A 26349-nucleotide genomic window follows, 5' to 3' on the forward strand; every position below is an offset into this window, starting at 1 on the left:
AATTAAATTTAAAAAAAAAACACAGTTATTAATACAGTATTTACATGATCGTACTTGCACGTGAACTATTTATGAGAATTAAACTATTAATTCACTTAATTTATTTCACTTTATTCATTTATGATAAACGCTAAATGGGAATGTTCGAGAACACTCCTTGGTAATAATGTGAAATGGTTGTTGTCGGTAATGTATACTGTATTTTGTGTGCAAAACGGTTGAATGATATTAATTATTTGATTTAATTCTCTAATTAATCCCAAACTTTTAATAGAAAACAATAATGATACAGGATTACTTTTGGTCATTGTAAAATAAACAATGCCCTCTTCATATTGCGGCGTATTTAATTGTACTCAACAACTGACCAGTATGTTAGTTAATTACTATGTAAATTAAGTCATAATATTTGAAACTGAAGATTTTTAAACATATACAATTATATTATTCATAACATATTTAGATTAGCGCACTGGCGTCAGAACTACAGTTTAGGTAGTTTTTTATATCACGGAAGCTGAGTAGATTTTAACAAATTAAATGAAATCAAAATTCATTTATTATTTTAATAACTATATATACTTTAATAAACGAGAATATAAAAGATGAAGGAACTAATCTTTACATTTACTACCAGTCCACAAATTAAGGGGTTCAATGAACTGAAACGAAAATATCCCCCACTCTTTTTGACCAAATTTTTCAATTATTGGTTAATAACAGCATCTATACCACTACGCTATACTTGACATATTGACAATGAGATAATAATAAAATAACAAACGCTTAACACAGCAGACAAATTAGCTCGCACTTACATTACACTTACAAAATATATATTAAAATAATGTTATTAATTAAACCTGACCGTGAAAACTTGTTTCCTGCTTATATTATGTGTCAAATGTCAAAAAGACACAGATTCAAGGCAGCATTAAAGAATCTTTTCGTTTTTTAATTACACCAATTGGACTTTTGCTATTGGAATTCTAAGCGATTTCAAAGTAAAAAATTTCAAATGGCGGAAGGAGATACCGGTATTTTGTCCTTAATTACAGAAACGACATACATACGGAAGTCAGTTCGACGACTCATTGGTCTAGTGGTTAGTACCATGGGTCCCGGGTTCGATCCCCGGCTGAGGCGAACATCGATGTGATGAGCATTTGGTGTTGTTCTTAGGTCTTGGGTGTTTAAATATGTATTTATATGTATATCTATCTATAATATGTATGAATATCCGTTGCCTAGTACCCATAACACAAGCTTCACCAGCTTAGCATGGGACTAGGTCAATTGGTGTGAATTGTCTCTAAAAAAAAAAAAGTGTGTAAGTAAGACTAAATATGCACACTTTCAGTGAAGATTTCTATGAATTATAATTTGCTTGCATCGGAGTTTTGTTATGTATTTATATGCTTGGATGTAAATTGGTCTCAAATTAAATCCCACATCAGTAGACATAAGAACTAATAAGTCAATCGTAACTTGTATAATTCTTATGTTTCCTTTTACATCACTATTCGCTGTTCATGTATTTGTAAGATCAGCTTTAAGTTTTTAGTTTGTTATTAATATTTTTTTTGTATTACTTTAGTTTAAGGATTCTGCACTTCTCGCACGCATGTTTCTTTTTTATTTAATTTTTTAAGTTTTTCTCTTAACTAGGGTTGCCTGGAAGAGATCGCTTATTAGCGATAAGGCCGCCCGTTGCATCCCTTATATTTTTTATGTATTGTGTTTCTTTCATTTGCAACGAACTGTAAATAAATAAAATAATAATAATAATCAACATTATTTGACTGAATGTCCTATGACCCCTAGATGGGCCAGAGGGCGTCCACAGCGAGTCTCCATCGCGTTCGGTCTTAAGCCTCGTATTTCACCTCGCTCCAAGTCTTTCGGGCTCTCTTTGCCTCATCAGTACGACGCCAGGTTTGCCTGGGACGGCCACGCTTAATCCTTGCGGGTTCCAATCAAGCCCCTGCTTGAAGATGTAATTGGAATCTCTTCGGAGTGTATGGTCTATCCATTTCCACTCTTGATCTGCTGGCTAATAAGTGTTTCTCGACTGCGCTCCCAAAGTTATTTGTTAGAGATTTTCGCGGGCTAGTGGATACCCAGAATAGGCCAACCGTTGACGTAGACTTGAAGCAGGTGCAGTGCCCTGGCCTTCCACGTGTTACAACCACACAGATTTGACGTTGGAATATTTTAACCTTAAGTTGACGCGTTAATTTCCGTGACTGCCAACAGCATTGCGATTCTGTAACTCACTTTTCGAACTCTCACAGCGGTTTTCACAGCAGCGGTCGCGCTCAAATCAGTCGTAAAGCAGTCATTTTACGATTTGGCGTTCTGATAAGGAGGGAAATTGTAGTTTATTGTTTATCAGAGCGCGACCGCCGCTGCGAAAACCGCTGTGAGAGTTCGAAAAGTGAGTTGCAGAATCGCAAGGCTGTTAATCTAAATAAAGCGTTTAATCTTCCACGCTTCCATTACAACTCCACGACATCTATGAACATTGTTTTTTTATTAATAAATCAGTAGTGAACGTAAAATGAAAGACGAAACGACGGCGCGTTCTGCTTGATTGTGATCTCAAGTCAATACGCTTCTCCAATCAAAACGCGTTGACAAACATGATACGTCCGTTTGACGAATCAAAAACAAATATATGGTTTCGACTTCCCCCAGTTTTATGAATATGTTCTACGCAGCTACGAAAATCTCCTTAAATTCATGTAGAGATAGCATAACTCTCATACACCGGGAATGTCAGTCACGACCGAAGGAAAAATAAACAAGAATGTTCTGTATTAATTCATAATGAAATTGAAATTTAAATAAATTTCATGTTACATTTTAAATGTTAAAATATCTTCGTCAAAACAATATTTACACATGTATTTGCGAACCGGTAAATCAGGAATTTGATTTTTTCCTTAATAAAAGATCTTGTCCGGGTCTATTCAGATCTGGTCTTAATTAAGAAGTTCGCCTTAATGTTTTATCTATATTATAGCCTCCATCCGCAACCTTGCCAGCGACTTCTAAAGCCAAAATGAATCTCAGCAATCTCAATATCTGGTCTTGTGTGGATGTCCAATGTGTTTATTTTATGTTTTACTTTATTTTATTGTAACTGTATAGAGATGTATCTGTTTAGTTTCTTTAATAAATAAATCTATTAGTAAGAACCTGACTGCTAGACTGAGATTTTTGAAGTTATACTTGTTTTGGCGCGTTAGGGAAAAATTATGAGAGTATTTTTTTACGATGCGCGCGCACACCGTCACAAAAAACTGACAGCCTGAAGTTATAGTCAACATTTTAGTTTTTTGAAGTTATACTTCCTTTGGCGCGTTATTTGAAGTTATACTTCTTTTGGCGCGTTATTTGAAGTTATACTTCCTTTGGCGCGTTATTTGAAGTTATACTTCTTTTGGACGGTTAGGGAAAAATGAGAGTAAATTTTTTATTTTCTATGGTTCGTGTTGTTTTTTCTACAAACACAGAATAAGGCGAAAGATACAATTTTTGAAAAGATTTTTACCTTGTTACTCCAAAGAAGTATAACTTCTAACGCGTGTACAAAAGTAAACACACGTTTTTTTCATAGAGGCGCGACCTTGAACTTGAAGTTGAAACCTTGTTCAGTTGAACGCATCACTCAATTCGGGTTCATATTGAAATTTTGTTTTCGGTTTTGTGCTACAACCTTTTAAGTCTGGCCCTCAGATTTCTGTAACTGTTTCGTATTCATTTGTTTTTCCTATTAGGCAAGTAGGTGATCAGCATTCTGTGACTGACAAACCCCGTCGAGTGTTAAGTGCGTATAGTTCAGTGCACAGCCGGGGTTCGAACCTACAATCTCAGGCATGAGACCACGCTATAACCACTAGGCCAACCTTGCTCTAGTATATAAATGAAGATTAAAATACATTACCCTTTGACCATATTGCGCGTACAGTTAGTCTTTCAAAAACAACGTTAATTCCGATCACTTCTTATAGTTTGCCGTGTAGATCGGTTTTAAATAATTTATAATAAAATTTTACACGATTATAAGTAAACAGACTACGTCAGACAATTAAATTTAATTAACTGAAATCGACCTTGGAACGTTTATTTCCTTAGGTGCACTTTTTTTTGCAAAAGATTTTATGTAGTAACATATTCATCTGAACTTTTTTCTTCTAATACAAATCTGTGTTCTATAGGTCCTTATGTCCAATTCATTATTGACATACGTGATACGAGAGGTTAGTGTCGATTTTCTCTTATGGCCGATTTACATTATCTTAGTGTTTAGGAGAGTGCTTTAGTACAACTTGAAAGGCAAGTTCTTTAGCGTAGCGTTTACTAAAGCAAGTAGCGTTTACATGTTTCAACTAAAGTACTATCCTAAAGCACTCTCCTAAACACTAATGATAATAATGGCCGATTTACATTATCTTAGTGTTTAGGAGAGTGCTTTAGTACAACTTGAAAGGCAAGTTCTTTAGCGTAGCGTTTACTAAAGCAAGTAGCGTTTACATGTTTCAACTAAAGTACTATCCTAAAGCACTCTCCTAAACACTAAGATAATGTAAATCGGCCTTTACTAAAAGACTCTAAAGCAAGTAAGTAGAACCAAAATGTCTCCTTCCGGTTTTTTGGTTATTTGTAACCGATAAATAATCTTGATATCTTTTTATTTATTTAACGGAATAATATAATAAAATCATAATATGTTACATTAGAAAATCGGTGTGGTTTGTATAAATTATTTTGATCTATGGGTTTTACAATTGTAATAATATATGACTAGCGGACCCGACAGATGTTGTCCTGCATGATATTTATTTCAAGCGATTAGGATATTAAACAAAGTATGAAAGTACTGACTGCAGCGCTGTCTGTTGGGCTGATTTGTGAATCTAAACCATCCAGGGTGCCATCCAAACGCATACAAACTGAAAGACAGCCATCAAAATCGGTCCAACCTTTTAATAGGAGATCAGTGACATACATACGTGCAGTAGAATTTTATATATAAAGATTAGTGGAATAGGCATGTGGCGGTAGGTAATTGAAAAAATGTATAGATTTTATACATGTTTGACTACGTAATATCGAATTGTAAATAATTAACAAACATAAGAAAATAAAATCTGAAAAATATACGAATCGAATCGCGCGAACAAGTTCATGGCTTAGGTGAACGGCCGACCACTTCTTCCGACCGCATTTTGACCATGATACAATCTTACACGTTAATTAAATATTAAGAGTTCAAAAATAAATTTCCGTACTTATAATAGGAAAGGAAAAATCTACAGTAAATTTCCGTGGTTAAAAAATAATTTTAATTTAATTTAATTTAAATTCTTCTGTGCAGGAAGTAACCGTTATAGGTATGATGCAGAGTGGAGACTTACCGCTAAGAATGATTTCTAAATGTCAAGTCCAATTGATTATTACGGGTTATACTTAGAGCTAAATCAGATTATTCTACGTCAAAAATGTATGTTGACATTTCACACTTACGGGTGTACGTGGACAGCGCATTTTGACATGTTTAGAAATGATAAGGAAAGAAAGAAAAAAATTATTACACATAATATATTATTCCCTGTGTTGCCAGCCAGTCTCTTTAGTTATGATTTCTACATAAATAAATAAATAAAATAAAATAAATAAAAAGCCTTTTTATTTCTTGCATTCCCTAGTACAGTTTCATTAACAGTGAGCATCCAAAATAAATTAGACAGAAATTAAAATTAATGTGATTATGATTAACAAATAATTTGATTGTAATAATAATATATTCAAATCCATTACATGTTTGTAGTTTCATTTAAAAAATTTAAATAAGATTAATTAGTTATTGATTTAATTTGAAGTTGATGTTGTAATTGACATAACATAGTAACAATATCTAATTTAATATTTTTTAGCAAGAACCCTCTCCATGAAAGGCAAAGGCCTCCTCCAGAGAAGACCAAATATGTTACTCTCTAGTCTCTGTCAACAAAGTTTTATATATGTATAATATTTTGATGACTGTTTTTTTGTACTGTTTGTTTTTTATTTTCTCTGGAGGGTTTTGGTCGTGATCTTCCACGGTGACCGGCCGGCTTGGAAGATGTTTTTATTCTTTATTTGTGTTCGGTAATTGCTATTGATCTCTACATAGCACAAATTTATAATTAAACTATTTTTGCTCAATAACAATATTTTCTGTATCAGCATAGGAGAGATTGACAAGATATTTTTTGTAAATATATGTAGTGAGAGTATTGAAATGTTAGTGATAATTTTGTTTTTAAGTGGTTAAAGATGAAAGGATATAACAATATGGAAATGTACGTATTGTTTAAATCTTGTCTATATAATAAAATAAAAAAGCCCTTCTATATAAAACCCTACCACTTGTAATAATTACGACTGTTATTTTGCAAATAGTACCCGGAAACATATGTGTGCATACTATTCATTTATTTATTGACTCAAATAACAAGTTAAGCTGTAATGTCAGTTTGTCGTTAAAAGTACACGTTAATGTTATCTGCAAACAATCTTCCTCGTGATGTATTTATGTCAATAATTGACTTTTGAAACGAGATATTCTTTAAAACACTTTATTTTACATCATTAAAAAGAATAACTGAGGTATATGTCACAATGAAAATAAATAAAAGAATGGAAATGGGCGAGGTACATGGAGAGAAGAGAAAAGTGAAGCAAAAAAGTATTAATGTGGTGCACGGTAAACGCAAAAGAGGAAGAAAATTTAGAAGTTGGATGGTCCAGATTAAAGAAATAGCAGGTGGTACATGGCAGCGAGTGAGCAGACAGAAATGGCGGGAATCTGCCTATGCCAAAAAAGGCACGCACATATCAAGGAATGAATGAGATGTAATATAAATATATTTAAATGTTATCTAAAATAAAAGGCTTTTAATTTTGCTATTTTACATGCAATAAACAAGACAGCCTCGGACTCAGGGTTGCAGTGTGCATGGATCTTTATTTGTTTGTGAATTACCCTAACAGTCCAAGACAAGACTTAGCCTAAGATCCCGTATGTCAAACCTACGTTTTTGACATTTGGGAGTCATACTTAGCGTTAAGTCTCGACTCTCAATCTTATCTGAATGATAAGGCCGTGTTCACAGAAGATTTTCATGTAAACCTATAAATCATACTGTGCATATGCGGCGAACTAAGATATAAAATAACATATTGATTAGTTAAATATTTATAATTATCACAGACGATAGGCTGTTATCACAATATTTCCTTATTTATCATATATAATATATATATGTATATAAAAATAATATATATATATATAACATAAATCTAACACAAAATATATAAATAGTATATGTGAATCTTACAAACGAAAGGTCCTTTTATTGATATTCCACCTAACAATATGTACACATTTAGGACTAAATTTAAAAGTTTATTAGATTTTATGTGCTAAACTTTGTTAAGTATTTATTCACAGTCGGAAAAATTAACTCACTGGTATACTGACTATATGTCACGTCAAAGTGGTTCCATAGAGGATCAGTCACTTCCATAACATTAGCCACATTCGGTAATTGTTCCACCAACCAAGCTATATCTTTTGGATCAACCAAATGATCATTCTTCCCATATATTATCACTATGGGCGCTGTCATTCGATTCAAGTTATACTCTGGAGGCATTTCACTACCATATTTCACTAAATTAACATCTTTCCCATAGTCAAACTTCTGGAACTTATCCGTGCACATACTCTGGCCGTACCTCGCCATGTTATGAACAGATGTTCCAGCAGGAAAATGTCCAAACATTACTTGTAGAGTCCTATTTGTTATCGACCCCGGATGGAAGGAATCAAACAACTGTTCAGCAGTACCACAGACAGGTTCCGCGATCGCACTCATTTGACAAATAAACCCAAGAGCTTCCTGGCTCAGTTGTCCCTTTGCGAAAATCTCTTGAATACCAGCACCTCTTATGACACCCTCCATTGCTGCGATGCTTGTAGTTGCTAATCTGTAAATCACAGACTTGGTATACGTTTGTCTCGCAGCCGGGGCTAAACCGATTAAAATCTTCACTTTATCACAATACCCAGGTCTTTCAGAACACATGATAAATAAGCTTCCAGAACCCTGGGAATATCCGATGTAGTTTAATTTTTTAACATTAGTCTGATTTAGTACGTAATCAATAGTCGCTGGAATATCGTAAAGTCCAATTTCGTCGACGGAAAAGTTCCAGAATTCGGCGTCATCATCTGGATTATATGTTAGGTGTCGTCTACCATAGTAATTACCTCTTTGATTTCCGACCCACAGGTCATAGCACGCATCTGCTAGGAGATAGGCCAGCCCGGCGGTCGGGCCTGCATCCAGCCACGCGTCAGAGCTTTGTAGCAATCCATGCATGAGGATCACTGGTGGTGTCTTAATTTTCCCTTTACAATTCCTGCCTCGCACAATCCTGAATACGGTTAACAAATATTCGTCTTCAGTGACGACTGTATGTTCCTCAGTCGCATATCCATATTCACTTGCCAGTTCTGTGAAATTCAGAAGGCTGTCTCTAGGATACCCAAGCGAGAGCTTTGTCTCGTTGTTTATGGGCAGAATTTTGAAACGGATCACATTACTAAAAATCACTGCCACGGATATGAAAAGGACATTAAACGTGAGTTTTACTTTTGACGCCATGTTATCAACTGACGATAAAACTCGTTATTAGTCATATAAAGGATAAAATCTTTGTGTATATATAAATACAGTTGTCGCGATGTCTGTATACAAAAGATATAAGTAATATAAATAGTAATAATAATAAGGTTATTATTATTATTTAAAATTTCAAATTCACGACAAAGTTATGATATATACAGCTTAGATTTTTTTTATTTAAAACATTAATTTTATCCTACATATATCCTATATTCTAGCTATCTTTAGTACCATCGATCGGAACCCCTTCACGGGTAAAGGCCTCCTCCAGCTTTTTCCAACTGACTCTGTCCATGCCTTTCTTTCTCCATTCGCTTCCTGCTACCGCTTCTATTTCTTCTATCCACCTTTTTTTGGGGCGCCCTCTTCTCCTTCTTCTTTCCTTCCATACAGTTATATTTAACGTCCACCTTTTATCTGTGTATCTTGCTATATGCCCCGCCCATTGCCACTTCTGTTTTAGGGCATAATAATAAGTGATATAGGAATTTGAATTTTTGTAGGAAAAGGTTTAGCGAAAGCATTATATTATTGGTTTTATAAAGATAAATCCCTTGACTTTAATACAATGAAGATTGTTAAGGCCAACGCAATGTCCCTTGTATGTAAACACAGCATTGTATGTTACGTAATTACGATAAAGACGACGGTCAAGGTTATCTTTGGATCAAAGTTATTAGTTTGGTATTGAACTTTGTTCGCGGAATATATAATGCTTGGTTTTAATATCTTAACTATTAACGAGTCGTAGTTAGTATCAACAAAAACGGCTGTCAAATGGGCAGTAGAGGTATTTTGAATATCGAAACAGGGGCTTAAAGATATAATTTTATTATTGTTGTATTTTAATTATAAATGGCTATCCTTTAGCTTTGACAACGTTTTAATGAAAAAGATTGAAACTAACTTGATACATTTACGACGCGAACTAATCCTTTTAGTGGTTTTGGATATCAACAACACAGACAGATCAATAAACGTTTACGCTGTCTCTCAGACAATACACTATTTTGGATAAATTTACTAAAAATAAAATAAAATATGTTTATTATGAAATATAAGGTTCTTCGACGTCATTAAATTTTTACGGTAGACATCCTTACTCATCGGCAACGTAGAAAGAGGGCCGAGAGAAAAAGCCGGCGTAAAAAAACTCTCGGTACTCTTTTAAAAAAGCAAATCATCAAACAACACTTATTTTAAAACAAGTATCCCAAATTAATTAGAAGTTGTCCGTCTAGCACTAGTTCCAGGCCCTTTTATCAACTAGATAATGGTTAACTTTATAGTAAGCCTTTTTCCATAGCTTTTCTTTTGTAAGAACTTGTAAGGATAAGTTGGTAATGGTGGTGGTGACTGGGAAATAAAGGCAAGTCCTTCTTATAGGCATAGCGTAATAATTTTTCTAATACACCGTGATACAACATGACACGGTCGGATCCCTCGGTAGATACAGGTAAGTTTGTTTTAATGTTTTTAATAATTTTGAATTTTTTATAGTCATAACTACTTCTAGGATATATATACTTATGTTTATATGTTTGAACTCGGTGCGTAAAAAAATTGAATAAATTTACATTATATTATTCAGAATACATTGTTATTGTTATAAACTAGAGTACAGAAACACGGAAGGTTGTTATTTAATTATCTCAGAACAGGTTCTGTTGTACTTTACAAGTAATGCTTACAAGACTGAACTCTTGTTTATACACATAAACAGTGTTGTAATTTTCCACTTTTTCTGTTGTATCTATGGTGACGGACGATCGGGATTGTCAACTGTCAAGTGGCTAGCGCCATCTTATGCCGCGAAGATGTAGTCTATAGTCCCATAAATGAACAACTATAAAGTCTGGCTAATGAAAGAAGATAACAAAAAAGGGCGGCAAATTAAAAAAAAAATAGTATGGTATCCCTAAAAGTTTGATATATTTTGTGGTTTAAACTTACTTGATACTTATTTTTTATATTGATAGTAACGTATTTAGTCTTTTACTATTGATACTTAAAATGACTAACTAGCATTGCATGGACAACTAAAACTATATGTAGTATAAAACACAACTTTATTCGGAAATAATTAAAACCAGAATCCAAAAAATCTAAATGGATAGATTCATCAGAGTCATTGCTGTTATCACTGTCTCTCACATTGATTATGAAACTTTCTAAATGTTTAGGCTATTATACCAGTAAACTATTCGTAAAAAATATATACTAATAGAAATAAAAATGAGAAATTACATGAAGTATCAAGACAATAAATCATACTAACCTAAGAAATTCAATGACATTCTGTGTTGCCATCCGAAAGTATTCAAATAATTGAATTATCTTCTTTCATTAGCCAGACTCTAAATTCTAGTCTTTTTTGACATAAATTTTCTGGTAAATTGTCAACATTACGTAAGTAAACTGTGAAATTAAACTACCGTTCGCTTGTCAACCTGCCTGTAAGTGTTTTACATTTTTTTTATTTTTATCTAATCTCTTTGATTGGTGAACTAAATAAAATGTCAAGTTACAATTCACGGCGTCACAGATAAGTAAAACTGTAATACGCCATAGATATAGATATTTTGTCCTATACCTAAAATAGCCGCCAAAATAGTACTATATTTATTATTCTAGTTTAATCTGTGAACTGTAGCCGCGGCCATTTTCAAATAAAAGAGCCATTCTAATTCTATTAAAAAACAAACATTTGACATAAATTATACGCTATTGAACACCTAATATATTACAGTGGAAGATATGACATCGCGTTTCAAAAATCACGAAGTCCATTAATATATTGAGCCCATGAAATGGCGAATAAAATTCGGGTATCGCGTCAAAGATACGTATTTACGACGCACCTTCAATTACTTTGGCTTTTGGCAAGTTATAGAGCGCGGTTGTGTACCATTTTTTTTTCTTTTACAACACTCCTCATTCAAATGGAATTGTTTCAGAGGGATCCAGATCACATTTTCAAACTGAGCTCACTGAGCTAAAGTTCTTGGAGTCGCAGAAGGGAAGCGTTACTGCCAAAAGTCATGGCAGAGGCAAAGGGATAACCTGGAGCGGGACAGATTATTCTGGTGTTTTCTGTTACATTTTTCTTAAAATTAAACAACATAACTGTCATTATAATAATTATAGTAATAACTAACATTGATGAAAATATTGACATAATTTTCAACAATTTTCCAGCTTACCGTAACTTTGATTATCGTGCTTTTAATGAGGCTTAAGTTTCTGTTTAGTTTATTATACTTTTTATTGTTGCTTGTTTAATTTTGTCCCTTTCTAATTGCTTATTTCTAATATAATTGATGTGTATGTATGTGTGTACAATTTGTTATATCATATTTTCTTGTATAATTTTATGCATTCACGTTGTTATAATATTTCAACTTATAAATAAATAAATTATAATTTAGTAAAATTAAGTAAAAACGACTAAGGCTTGCGAGAATAATTATGGCATGTGTTCCACACAGTGACAACTGTCACACAATTTTGCCATAATTTTTTTTTAATTGTGACAATTTCTATTCGTAAAAATGCCAGAGCCCGGTAATTAGATCGACAATAAAGCATCAATACATTAATATTTCAGTAGCATAGAAATTATTATTCATATTTTACGCATTAGTCGAACATGCTCTCGCTACGCGCTCTATACATAAACAGTAAAGTAAAATGTATTCCACGCATTCTAGATCCTTGGAAATTAATATTTTTTATATTGCGTCATAAAGGTAAGATGTTTTAGTGACTTGATTCAGGGTTCGCTGTGAAAGATTTGGCAGAGTAATAACTCTCTTGGTAATAATTACGATAGCAAGGCATTAAGAGCGTACCAATCTTAATAGGCCGGCAACGCACTTGCGAGCCTTCTGGCAATGTGAGTGTCAATGGGCGGCAGTATCACTTAATATCAGTTGAGCCTCCTGCCCGTTTGCCTCTGTTATATTAAAAAAATACAGAATAAAATATACATTACCAATGAGTCGACTATATAATAATAGCTATAGGAATACAAACAAGGAATTATATATTACAACTAGCTGATCCGGCAAACATCGTTCTGCCATGTTTATCATTTATAATAAAAAATAGGGGTTGATCGTAGAGGGGTGAAAATTAGGGGTTGTATGTATTTTTAATGCTGTATCATAAAAAAAAATATCTAAAAATTAAAAAATAATAATTTAGGGGTGGACTACCCTTAAAATTTAGGGGGATGAAAAATAGATGTTGTCCGATTCTCAGACATATCCAATATGCACACAAAATTTCATGAGAATCGGTCAAGCCGTTTCGGAGGAGTTTAACTATTAGACACGAGAATTTTATATATTAGATTTTACGGTTTGTATTCATATCTGTTGTAATATAATGCGTTAAATTGTGAGTCAAAAAAAATAGTGGTGCTACAACCTTTTAAGGTCATATTTTTGTATCTCTTACGTCATAATTTGTTTTTTCTAATAGGCAAGTTGGTGTCTTCTGTGCCTGACATACGCCGTCGACTGTATTTATCACATTTCATATATCTAAATGAAATATGGGGTACAGCATGCAAAAACAAAATTTCTAACATACAAACACTACAAAATAAATTAATAAAAGCACTATTTAGATACAATTTTTTGACACAGACTAATCAAATCTACCAAGAAACCAAAATTATGACGATTAAACAACTCTATGTTTATAGCACCTGTATCGTAATTAAAAAATTTAAATAACTCTCTCCATAGTTGCTTATCATTAAAAAAAACACACAGTACACACAATAATCGTCGAGCGAGTTTGCTTATCTTGCCGAAGCCGCGTACAAATTATTTGAAGAAGTCTATTAAGTATGAGGGTGTGCAATTATTTAATCAATTAACGTCTAAAGTTCGTAATATTAGCGCGTGTAACCAATTCATCAGATACATATCAGAATGAACCTAGTAGACTAAAATTGGGATGGCTGATGGCGACTTATTTTAATAAAAAACTTTAGAGGTGTCAAGGGACACCCGGATGGAACGAAATTCCTTTCAATTAATTTATATGTTAATTGGTATCAATAACAGTATGATAGATTTTCTCGACACCAATCTTACAACGAAAAAAAAAAGCCAACATCACGAGGTGTTCCCAGGCGGTCACCCATCCAAGTACTGACCTCGCCCGACGTTGCTTAACTTCGGTGATCGGACGAGAACCGGTGTATTCAACGTGGTATGGACGTTGGCGATAGCTAAATCGAAAATGTAAAATATAACAACTATAGCAAAAAAGTGTCGTGACAAGTTTTCGTAAGAATTTTTTCCGTCGAGCCCCCTTTCACAACGCGCGATAAGGAACTTCGTTCCAATAAATAAAAATACATGTTTTGTAATGAGAAATAAAGCTCTTTAAAAATTATCTAAGGCACAGTTTCCTCACGATGTTTTCTAGTGTTAAATGCGCACATAGAAGGTCAATTTGTTTGAGTAGTGGCTTCAGCGTGCGACTCTCATTCCCGAGATCGTAGGTTCGATCCCCGGCTGTGCACCATACTTTCTTTCTATGTGCGCATTTAACATTCGCTCAAATGGTAAAAGAAAACATCGTGAGGAAACCGACAGTCTTAGACCCAAAAAGTCAACGGCGTGTCGCAGGTACAGGAGGCTGATCACCTACTTGCCTATTAGATTGAAAAATGATCATGAAACAGATTCAGATATCTGAGGCCCAGACCTAATGAGTTTGTAGCGCCACAGATTTTTTATTTTATTTTTAGAAGGTCAATTGGCGCACAGCCGGAGTTTGAACCAGGATCTCAGCGTGCAACTCTTCTCTCTGCCTAATTATTAAGATAAATTATAACATGACATAATGCCGCTTTTTATTAATGATTCTAACATCATGTTGGTACATAAGTTAAATTGTAAGCGAAGCTACGCCTGAACGTTGAATAGAATCCCGGTAAGCCTTCTGCGAGGAGGATAATTTATTCAAGCACCCGATTCCTCTTAAGCGCTAGAAGCTTCTTGTAAACTTGAAGAAGGCGCCCAGCCAATCATTTATCAGTCTTTTGTCTTTTATTACGATAATAACAATAAAATTATTTACCTACGCAGCACGATCCCCCCCACCCCCACTGTTTATAATAAATAGTATATATGAGCAATAGATTCATCTGTCTGTCTGTCTTTCCATCACAGCGTAAACAATTCGGCAGAAAGAGATACTCTATAACGAAGAGCGCGAGCGGTTCGAATTGTCGACTACAAGTCATATTCCGAGCGGCTTGATCCCTTGGCGTTGCGTAGATGTGGGGTCTCTCTGCATCTTCTACCGGCAGCTTGGCTATTTTTATTTTATTAATCAGATACAAAAAATGCAAGATCCTAATATTGAAGTGAAACTTCTTTAGAATCGTTGTGATTTCAAACCGGATGCAACGGAAAAAGTGACAGTAAAAAGAGATAGACGCATAAATTCGTAGGATTTGGCGTGGGAGAGAATGAGATGGGAAGTATTGTGCAGTGTACCTATAAACTTTAAATTATGTGTATTTGTTGATTTTCTGAATTAAAAAACATAGATGTGCAAAAAATTCAATAAGTAATAATCAATTTTTATTTTAGTTTTTACCTAATTATCAATATTAATAATATCAATATTTGATATTAAACTTATAAATTAAAATTTAACATAGTCCTGCATTTAGTTAGTGAAAAGTCTAATTTACATATTATTAATTATAAAAACTATGTGTCTGAAGGTTTCACTTCTACCACGTCTAAATTGCACACATGAGTTTTTTTTTATAAATTTAAACAAAAAAGACTTAATTCTCAGGAAAATTCTTAAGTCAGAGGCGGAAAAAAATTAAGGCTTCAAATAAGACCTGAGGATTGACTAGTCAAACCTAGGAGCGCCGGAGCTTCAAGGTTTGACTATAACATACCTACCCTTTTTCCCTTTCTAAGCATTTCCCTTTTCAAATGAATAACGACATTGATATATGTCGTTCTTGACAGCGCATTTATAATTACCGGATATCCGGCCGTCTTTGATGACGCACTTCCGCATAAGGATAGGTATAAATTATAGCAACGTATAATATGTACTGACAATCTAGGCGTAAGTAGCATTGGTTTCCTAAGCAAAAATATTAGAATTTCTATAACATTTTCAGTTCAGATTCGTTTTTATATGCTACACAGTACATGGGTATAGTTGAGATTTATTAATTTACGTGTAAAAAGTAAACTATGGTATCCTTTTAATCTGAATTTGTTATTGTTTCGACACAACCGAACTTAGAGATAATATTCACCGTAGGTATTGTTTTAATCCTACCGAAATAGCAATACGCCGCGTTGCCGTTTTTAGTATGAATGAATTTGTAATGGTGTATCTGTTACTATAAAAGTTCGAACTACGGTTAATCTTAAGATTTAAGTGTAAGTTTTAAGATTTACCGACATGAGTTGGTAAATGTAAGTATTTCTGAAATTACGACGATTTTTTCGAGCTTTTACCATTCGAATTCATTATATGCTAGGTTTTACCACTGTCAGCTGGTAGATGTTGGTTTTAGGAATAAAACAATGAATAATTCTTAATTATTATTTTAATGTACTATTAGACAAAACAGGTACATAGTATTATAAAGGTATCATATGATAGTAATAAGTACAAACTAATACCAACTTATTTAAATTATTTTGAAAAAACACATAACATATATCTCTGAATATCTCAATCTCTATCATATCTATCTAACTGAATCAGTAGTTCTCTATTTGGAATTTAACAACGAAATACAAACATAATACTTACATAAGCTAGTCTAACTTAATAATTATTTTTGTTTTTCACCATTTACCGTGCCATTAATGTAAATCCTAAGATTTACCAACGGAATGGTGGTAAGAGTTCAAATCGCAAACCTTTTGGGACATTTACGATTAGGAGTTGGTAGATCTTAGGTTTTACTGGAATATCTTAGGATTTACTGCAGTTCGAGCTTTTACAGTAACATATCGACCACTTTTATCTCATTTCGTTTGTACGAGAAAATAGGGGTTTTAATTACGTTTTCCTTAAACCGTTACGTTGCACTAAAAACAAATGGCATAACGTTTTTTCTACGTTGTATAAAGATAATTTGTTCGTGTTTTCTTGTCAATAAATAAAATAATTTCACTTAGTCGTCTGGAAGAGATCGCTTATCGATACGGCCGTTGTGCTCAGCCTTTTGATCTTTGTCCGTGTTCTATATTGTTTGCTTGTGCAAAAACAGTTTTGTTATGATAATTATTAGGTTCCCAAGCTACCTAACCCAACCTTTAAAATCAAGTTTCAAGTCTCTTCAGCAGATTCTAGAAATCCACGCAGTTGAAATACACATACACTTACATAATGTTAAGATATTTGAAGTGAATTTAACTCTCATTACTTTTTTATCCGTCTTAATAAAATTAAGACAGGCTGGTATGTCTATAGCACAGACAGCATGAACTCAAAGACCGGCTGACCTAGTTCCACGGATCGATGCAAGTCAATGACCTCAACACGCCCTCCACGTGCTCGCCATTGATAAACGGCATCCATCATAATCTGATGAAATGGGCCAAACGAAGACTCGCTTGATTAACCGATACGCCCATGGATAATCACATTAGTGCAACTATAAAATTAATTAGTCTAGTAATACTTATGTAACACAACAAAGTAACTCTTGCGAACCACCCAGCTCTACGATTGGCTAATGACACAATAATAAAGAGATAAAGTGAGTGAGATACGGGAGTAGTAGTAGAACAACCAATTGAAAAAAATACGCAAAGGGTTTTTTAATAAATCAGTTGATTTTTAATCTGTGTGCATACGTCAAAATATCTGGAGACATAATACTTGTACATTTAGAACAAAAGACGAGCGACTTTTGTAAACTCCGTCCGGCTCTAATATTAGAACTTTCTAATATAAAACGTCGTGTTTCCAAGTTTTTACTGTATTCTGAGAAACATCACTGAAAATCTCTTTCTTTTACTTTTGTTCTGATTTTTAACGTTTCTTATCAATTAACACTATCTCGAAGTTTCATTTTCAAGGAAATGAAACTAAATGAACATCTAGGGCAATCATTGCATACTAGATAAATAAAACTCAAAAAAATGTAATATCCCAACCTACCAATACTAGGTATAGTTTTTTTTGTGAACGGGGCCCAACGGGAAGTGAGCCTCTCACCTAAAGGCCGATTTACATTATCTTAGTGTTTAGGAGAGTGCTTTAGTACAACTTGAAAGACAAGTTCTATGCGTAGCGTTTACTGAAGCAAGTAGCGTTTACATGTTTCAACTAAAGTACTATCCTAAAGCACTCTCCTAAACACTAAGATAATGTAAATCGGCCTTAATATTAAGTAACACTCACATTGCCAGAAGGCTCGTAAGTGCATTGTCAGACTTTTAAGAACATAAATCTTAAAGGTTTCTTGAATTTGGAAATACTGAAGGATTTTTATTGAGATTCTGAAAGCAATCGTAACATATAGGATAGCAACTTAGACAACCTTCAGTCACTACAGTCAATACAGTCACTTTAAATTGTTTGACAGCCATACAGTCACTTTAAATTGTTAATTTCTTAACTTTCTTAAAACACTTAAGGAAAAGCAAAAATCCAAGTTCAACGACTCTTAACCCACTTTACTGTTTCGCTTTTCCCCAATAATTTAAAAAAAGAACTGTCCGACGCAGCGGAAACTAATCGAGTAAAAACCCGGAATCGGTTTTTAGCGGCGTCGTGAATAATGAAATTAAAAACAATTCACCTAACACGGCTTTGACATGCGCCCGTATATGTAACGTCATTTAAAATTTAGATTACATTTGAATATCACTTTGAGCCTTTGGGTATAAGCCATGAATTTGTACATTCTTATACTCTTGTGTGTTGACTAGTACAATTACTAGCGATCTGTGGAATCAGCTTTCAGTGGAGGTCTTCCCTGGGAGATACGACCTCCAATTATTTAAAAAGAACACCTTTGGGGTGTCATTGGGCTTCGGTGGATGCCCTTTATGGCTGCTCTATTATAAAACAAAATATATTTAGTAGCATGGGGTAGTAAAATAAAACTTACAACATTGTTTTTTTATTTACTAGTGTGTCAACAATTGAGGGGGAGAGAGACTCTTGGGCCGTGGGTTTTAACTTGGCGCCTGGTAGTACCGGTGACCCCAGAGCTGGTGCTTTCCTCGCTCAAAAACTATCGCAATACAGCGAGGTAATGCTGCCAGCATTAAAGGTACGGCCACAGGGACCAAACTTTTTAATTTTCTATTTAACTATTTTTAATTATTATTAGTTTGTAGGTTATGAATATTTTAAATGTTGTATATTTGTTTGTTTCTACGCTGTGACAAAGAGACAGGTGACAGGGGGCCAAAAACAACCAAGTCAACCTCTTTACATATACAACCTCTTTATAAATATATAGGAATTCGCGGAATCTATATAATCTGTTAGCGACCTCGATTGTTAATAAGTTAAGAAGAATTAAAAAAAATACGCGACTACTTGTAGTAGTACTTTTCATACTACCTTAAAGCAAATAATTCTACTATTTTTACAGTACAATTATGAATGTGCGTGTTGAGTAGGGGACTAAATAAGCCGCAATTTCATCCCGAGAACGTGGGCTGAGATCTTATTAAAAATTACGTAATAGAGTGAGAAACGTCAACAATAATTTCTAATTTCGGTGCGAAAATGATATAAATCTTCCAGACAAGTTTAATTGTACTAAAGCGGTCTGTGTTTTATCACTTTAGGGTGTTATTTTTACTTACATTTTTTGAAAATTTAATTTATATTGTATTTTTTTATTTATTGCTATTCAAGGTACGTGCAAGTGCAGTGCTGGGATTTGAAGGTTCGACCTCATGCATGAACGATAAACCAAGAGGCCAACACTGCTTTGCTTGGCTTGCTTGGTAATGAATTAAAATCGCTTATTTATACATTTTAAATTCGTTTGTTTCAGCCTGTTGAAGTTACTGGACAAAGGCCTCTTACGCCCGAACCCAATAATCAATCCACAATCTCTGATTGAAAACAATCTGAGATCAGACCGTGACAGTCCATCGATTTCCTATCTGCATCCCAATAACCAAACCATTTTTGGCGACGGATAAAATTATCTTCGTCGTTCCATTTTACCGAGTTTTCACTCATATTTGATAATCAATGTAAACCAAATAATGTAAATAAAACCGTACAAATAACATTTAAATATACATGTGTATGTTTAAAACATAACAAACAGTTTTTTTAATTATTTAAAAAACTGGTGTAAGTTAAAATCTGTTAAAATAATTAACTGTTGAAATCGAGCTTTCGTCAACTGTCTTACGACCTCCCATGGATAGCTTGTATGGACAGATGGCTATTACAATCCGTAGATTGGTTATTGGCACACTTCTTACAACATTTGGATTAAGATTACTATATCAGATGGTGGATTATGGATTGAGATATGTTATTGGGTTCGGGCGTTAATAATCAGCAAATATCCAGTACGAACAATTCCCCGCGCTTTGCATGTCCTTCGACATGATCATCTTGTGGGAGGCCGTACATGCGTCGCCGACAAGAAGTTGTAATACAGCAAGATTTCTAATTATTATGACCTCATATTAACTTTTTTCACACTGCAAATAATTTTATACAAATGAATTCTTATTAGCTTTATTACTGTTATATAAAAACTAGCTAAACCGGCTAACGTTTGTTTTGCCATGTATATTATTTCTAGAAACATTAAGTTCAATAAAAATAACTATCTACTAATAAAAAATAGAGGTTGATCGTAGAGGGGTGATTTTAATTTAAGAAATTAGAATTCGGAATTTAATTTAATAAATTAACATAGATTTACCGATACTGATGAATCATAATACTTTCCTATACTAAATGAATCCAGCTTTCACCTCGTCCAATTTATTTGATCGGATTCCACAGCGCGATAGGGCATGCTCCCAATTACGGCTCTATCGAAATTTAAATATTACCTCGCTCCAAAAAAATACAGCATTGAAAATTTTACATAATTTTAATAAACTTGTCTATGTTTTGAATTATTAATGTGAATTACAGATTCTTTTAAAGTAATTGTTTCTATATTTTTAATTTAGTAAAATAAAGAAATATAAGAACATATGCCATGCGTATTATAATAATCATAAGTGCCTACTGAGACAATTGATTAAAAAGCCTAGACTAAGACACTATTTACAACTTACGTTGCTAATGAAGAATATATATGAAATATATTCTTCATCATTAATGATGCCCTTCAAATGAAACTAATTTTAATAAAACATTTTATATCACTATGAATGCAAATTTATTAAATAATTTATGCAATAGTGGTCAGAGGTAGAGTCCCACATCATATTTACTATATGTAAGTACACCAAAGTGGACACAATAATTCAATTAAGAGTTCAACGAAATAATACCAACCTCAGGTCAACAGATGGGGTTAATTACAATAAGTTCTAATCACATCAAATATTTATCTATCGACTTGATGTGACGTTCTCTAAAAAAATACTCCAAAAGTATATCTACTTACTCAACAAAAATCCCACGAAATCTAGTTATCTATTTCTTATAGTAGTTTTAGAAACAACTAATTTTTTTATTTACTATATACTTTTAGACACAAATCTTCCAAGAATTCTTTACTTAGTTAATTTTTACTATTATTATTTTTTCTACTATTTGTGTTATTACATTCCTTTTCTTTTTTTGCGTCTGAGGCGCAAAATAACTGTTGTGGTCTCTTGCAGAATGACCATCGCTGTGGAACACGTTACACGTCTGCTCCACATAATGCTGAGCCAGGGCCAGTTACAACCACAACACACACACATTACACACTTAAAACTTACCTTATTCCTCTTTTTCTTTCCAAAAATGTTTGTTACTTTTCTCTTTTAATTATTATTATGTGTTTCTGTGTGTGTGTTTCGGTAGTAATAAATGTTATATCTATGTTAAATGTCGAGTACACAAATCCCGTTTTAACTGTTAATGAACTTTCTTTTATTATAAATTTGTGTAAAGACGAACGAAAATGTTCACGTTCTAATCAATAAAGTCAATTATAAAGCTAACAGTCGAATAATCCCGGTCGCCTTCTAAGTTTATCTCATTACAGTAAGACCAAAACCAGAGGGGCTTAAGACCGAATTAAGTGATGTCTCGTATTAGTAATATATATTTTCATTTACATTCAATTGTTCGTGCCAAATAGTTTGATAAAAATATAAGGTACCGCGAGTAATGCAACGAAATGCATAAATAAAATTGCGTCCTCTAACAAATTTTAATGTTCTGTTTGGCCCTCAAATTGCAACATTTCAATGGACTATATGTTTATGTACTATGTATGTGTATTTACTGTATGTTATAGTAAAAAAGTACTAGATGTGAGAATATAATCCCCATTGCGATCATCGCCGGTAATCTGTAGGTTCAGAGGCTTCCCGCTAAGTTTAATTCCCGTGAGTTGACTGACTTGAGATGTATCCCTTAAATAAGTTTGTTTCATTAAAATTATTAGCATGTTTGTTTTATTATTGATGGGATACGTTTAGGCACTTTTTGCCACTCACCACCTCTTTGCAAAACCAGCTGCCCACTGACGTATTTCCATACCAATTCAACATAGGGTCCTTCAAGATTAATACTAATTCTTAAGCCGCTAAGGTGCTTCTAAAAACACAATTGCCTACTGGCAGTGTGTGTCTATGGGTGGCGGTATCATTAATATTAGGTAAGCCTGCCCGTTTGCCCGCTGTTCAAAAAAAATATTACTTTGAATAACCGTTGTAATTGTTGATTTTGTGGTGTATTTTCCAATACACAAATACATATCTATATAAAACAAAGTCGTGTTAGTTACACCACTTATAACTCAAGATCGGCTGGACCGATGTTAGTTATCTCTTTTTTGGTAGATTCTTCTTCGCTTCGAATAGTAAAATACGTAATAAAATATCGGATAAGTTATCGAATAACAATTAATTAATTAATTAATTTTACGAATGCAAACACCATGTGGTGCCATCTATTGACAAAATAAGAAAGTCAAATATGTCACGAAAGGGAGCGATATGGCAATTTTTGGCATCCAAACTTCTAATACCCACGAAATAAAACATTTCTGTATTTGCAAAAAAAGTTTTATTATTGTTTTACCATATTGAAATCCTAAATTAAGTTTAACTAAAGTTAACACGATATTATTAGACTGTTAGGCGGAACAAAGTTCGCCGGGTCAGCTAGTATATATATAAATAAAAGTTAACTTATCAGCCACGGTCAAAGTTCTGTCATCGGCTATATGCAGACAACGCTGAAAATCTTTCTAGATCTCCTAAATAAACGTTTATTCTTTAGCATAAATAGTTCTCTATTCCTAGACCATCTTATAAATTCGGATATTAAGACCGCCGGGATTAACGAATAATAAATATTTCTATAATGTTTCGTTTTGAATAATTTTTTGAAAGTTTTACTCGCTATGTATATTTATTTTCTGTTGTAAAAGTAACTATTTTTAAACCCCGACGCTAAAAGCGGTATGATACACTTTTTTGTTAGAAATCTAACAAGATCATGATGGTTTGGTGACAAGTAGAGCAGTGTTGTCAGTACAGGCATGACTGTCAACTCTGATCAAACGAATCCCGGTTATTGCCTCATAAATTTTTATTTTTGAGTGCTCGTAATAACTCGTAAATAACTGTCGCAAGAGCTGCGTTCAAGCTTGCCATTTTCCACCCTGATATCGTGGGTTCGAACCCTGGCTGTACAGGGATTATTCGTAATTAACATATACGGAATGAACTTTATCTAAAGCTCTGGATTTAGTAAAATATAATTTTTTGATTGTGTAGATTTCAGAATACAATCAAAGCTTGATTTACGCAAATGCAATTTCTGTACTCATATTAGGTTATGTGTATATATTTGTTATATGTGATTTATAAAGATGAAGCCTTTATAAGATAAAAGTGCCCTTTTCCATGTCGCAACTAATCACCGGTTCCCGGGCGTCGGTTTCCGTTTCCGGTCCCCGGATATGACGGCATCTAATGAGTATTTTTATCCAATTCGACTGCCACTATGTATCCTGTAAGCTATCACTCCACTTATGGGTAATGTAGAGGAACTAATACTTTTGACGGTTTATTTTCTTTGTAATGTTTCTTCCTTATTTCTTATTGCATGAAATGCGTTCAGTGATGTTAAAAGGAACTCTTTTATCTTAAATTAGATGTTCGCTTCCGCAATGTAATAACAATATGTCTTGAATTTCTGTTAGGTCAACCTTAATTAGATATGTTATTAAAAAAACACTTTTTTAACGGATTTGAAGTTGTTTTATTATAAATTTACAAATCCGTACTTCAAATCCGTTAAAAAAGTGTTATTCTATGTCTAAAAGTTATGTCAATAAAAGACAATACTAGATATGTTATTATTAAGATATGTTATTTTAGAAATTCCCCAATTCGTAACAAAAAAAAATGAATTTATTGAATCATTGATAACCGCTGATTCGCCAGAACTAGTTATGTAAGAAAGAAAATTTTATTCATGTAACTAAACATAACAATCAAATACACAGTATTTACAATTTTCTTATCCTACATAATAAAAATAATTAAAAATTAATAAAAAGAAAATTAAAACAAATTTAAAAAGTTTGGTCCCTGTGGTTGTTAAAGGTGAAGTACCTGGCAGCATTTCCTCGCTGTATTGCGATACTTATTCGTTGAGCGAGCGAAGCATCAGCTCTGGGGTCACCGGTACTATTTGCCAGGTGCCAACTTAACTCTTTAATTAGCACCTGTGTACTTGAACCCCACGGCCCAAGAGTCTCTACTCCAAATGGAACTAAATCGAAATTGCAGGAAAGATATAACGGCTCAAATATCTGTTATATTTATTATTTTTCGGCTGCTCTGTGACAAGAAAGAAAGTAGTTAGTACCACTTATCATAAGACCGGAATATATAAATTACGTTAAGCGCAAAAATGGTAACGCTGAATCTTCTTCCATATTTACCACGGAGATTCCACCTTTCCACAACTGAGCTTTTTTTAAGGCAGTTTTTGCCGCGCACCACCACTATCTGGAACCAGCTACCCACTGAAGTATTACCGAACCAATTCGACTTAGGGTCCTTCAAGAAAAGAGCGTACCAATTCTTGAAAGGCCGGCAACGCACTTGAGATCCTTCTTGTGAGTATCCATGGGCGTTACCCGTTTGCCTCTTATTGCATAAAAAATCGTAATTCCGAACCATTTGGGCAACGCAATCGCGAGCCCTATAGCATTGAGAGTGTCATTATCACTTAACATGATTAAGCCTCCTGCTTATTTGCCCCGCCCTTTACAAAATATTCATTTAAAACGCAATAATAAATTAGTGACAATAACGTCGGGTCAGTTAGAACAGTGATGCAAAAGTGCTACGCGCGTTAGTGTAGATTCCCACGTAGCAATAAACGAACGCTACGAAGTAACATGGCTAGCAGATATCCTGAAATTAAGCCTTATAAACTGTTCCGATGAAACAAATTTCGTAAAGGATATTTTTTATTCACAAACGAGAATGAATGGATAAGATCGTGTTCGTGAAAATTTTAAATTTGACTGTGTGATTCTCCGTTGTGATATCTGCATTTATTTACATAAATTTGGTCCTTTTCAAAAGGCGCATGTACAGAGCAAGTGACTTTTTGTACACCTTTAGATTATAACTACAATATAACTATTAGTATTATTTCCTTAATTTAATTTCTTTCCATTTGTTTATAGGAATTCCGACACACATACATCGTATACAATGTCTCGTTATAAACTGATAAACCCATTACACATAATATACAAACAATTTAATTAATAACCTTAAAAATATAATAAAATATATTATTAAAAAGATTCCCTTTAGGCAAGCTTCCGACGATACTGGCAGCGTTTTCCCTTTGAATAGCTAGACTAATTCTTTGTCCGAGTTGCCAGCTCTTCGGTCTCCTGTGATGTCGAACCTTTTAGCTAAAAGGTAAAATAAAATAAATATAAACTAACAATATTATATTATATTATAAATCCCAGGCCAAGGCTGTATCGTCCTTTTATAAGTTAAATCATCCACAGATAATAAATTCAATGTTATCAATGGTCCAGTGGTTATAAGGGGTGGCGACTGTGTTCAGTGAGCTGTGAGTTGCCATTTGAGTCCACGACGTGGAAACATCGACCAATCATCCGGTTACCGCGGTATTTAGGACAGATCTATACCATTGCAGCTTGCTCATAGGCACATAAAAAATACCTATTTGTAGTTACTAGTAGACTCGGCCAAGCGTTGCTGTGGCTAAGATTTGTGTTATATTACATAGTAGTAAACTATTCAAGAAAAAAGGCAGGAGAACACCAATCCATTAAATTGTAGCTTATGTGAAACGTTGGTAATTATTTTGATAAGAATCAATACCTAGGTACGAATAAAGAGCCTTTTCTAGCGGTGGT

General features: G+C 33.7%; 2 protein-coding genes and 1 non-coding gene across 5 annotated transcripts in view; all 3 read right to left on the reverse strand.

Moving 5' to 3' along the window:
- LOC125050094 overlaps positions 1-26349 on the reverse strand; it is a 127694-nt gene that overhangs the window by 44531 nt on the left and 56814 nt on the right. The gene's annotated exons all lie outside the window — the stretch shown is intronic.
- LOC125050095 (gastric triacylglycerol lipase-like) lies at positions 7347-8741 on the reverse strand. Its single transcript, XM_047649693.1, has one exon. It carries the CDS (start codon positions 8718-8720, stop codon positions 7467-7469), a length of 1254 nt encoding a protein of 417 aa, XP_047505649.1. The 5' UTR covers positions 8721-8741; the 3' UTR covers positions 7347-7466.
- On the reverse strand, positions 13863-13981 carry LOC125050735. The gene has a single exon (XR_007117189.1). It is a non-coding gene; the product is annotated as a 5S ribosomal RNA (ribosomal RNA).

This window comes from Pieris napi, chromosome 6 (assembly GCF_905475465.1).
Source record: "Pieris napi chromosome 6, ilPieNapi1.2, whole genome shotgun sequence".
In the NCBI taxonomy this organism is placed as follows: Eukaryota; Metazoa; Arthropoda; class Insecta; order Lepidoptera; family Pieridae; genus Pieris; species Pieris napi.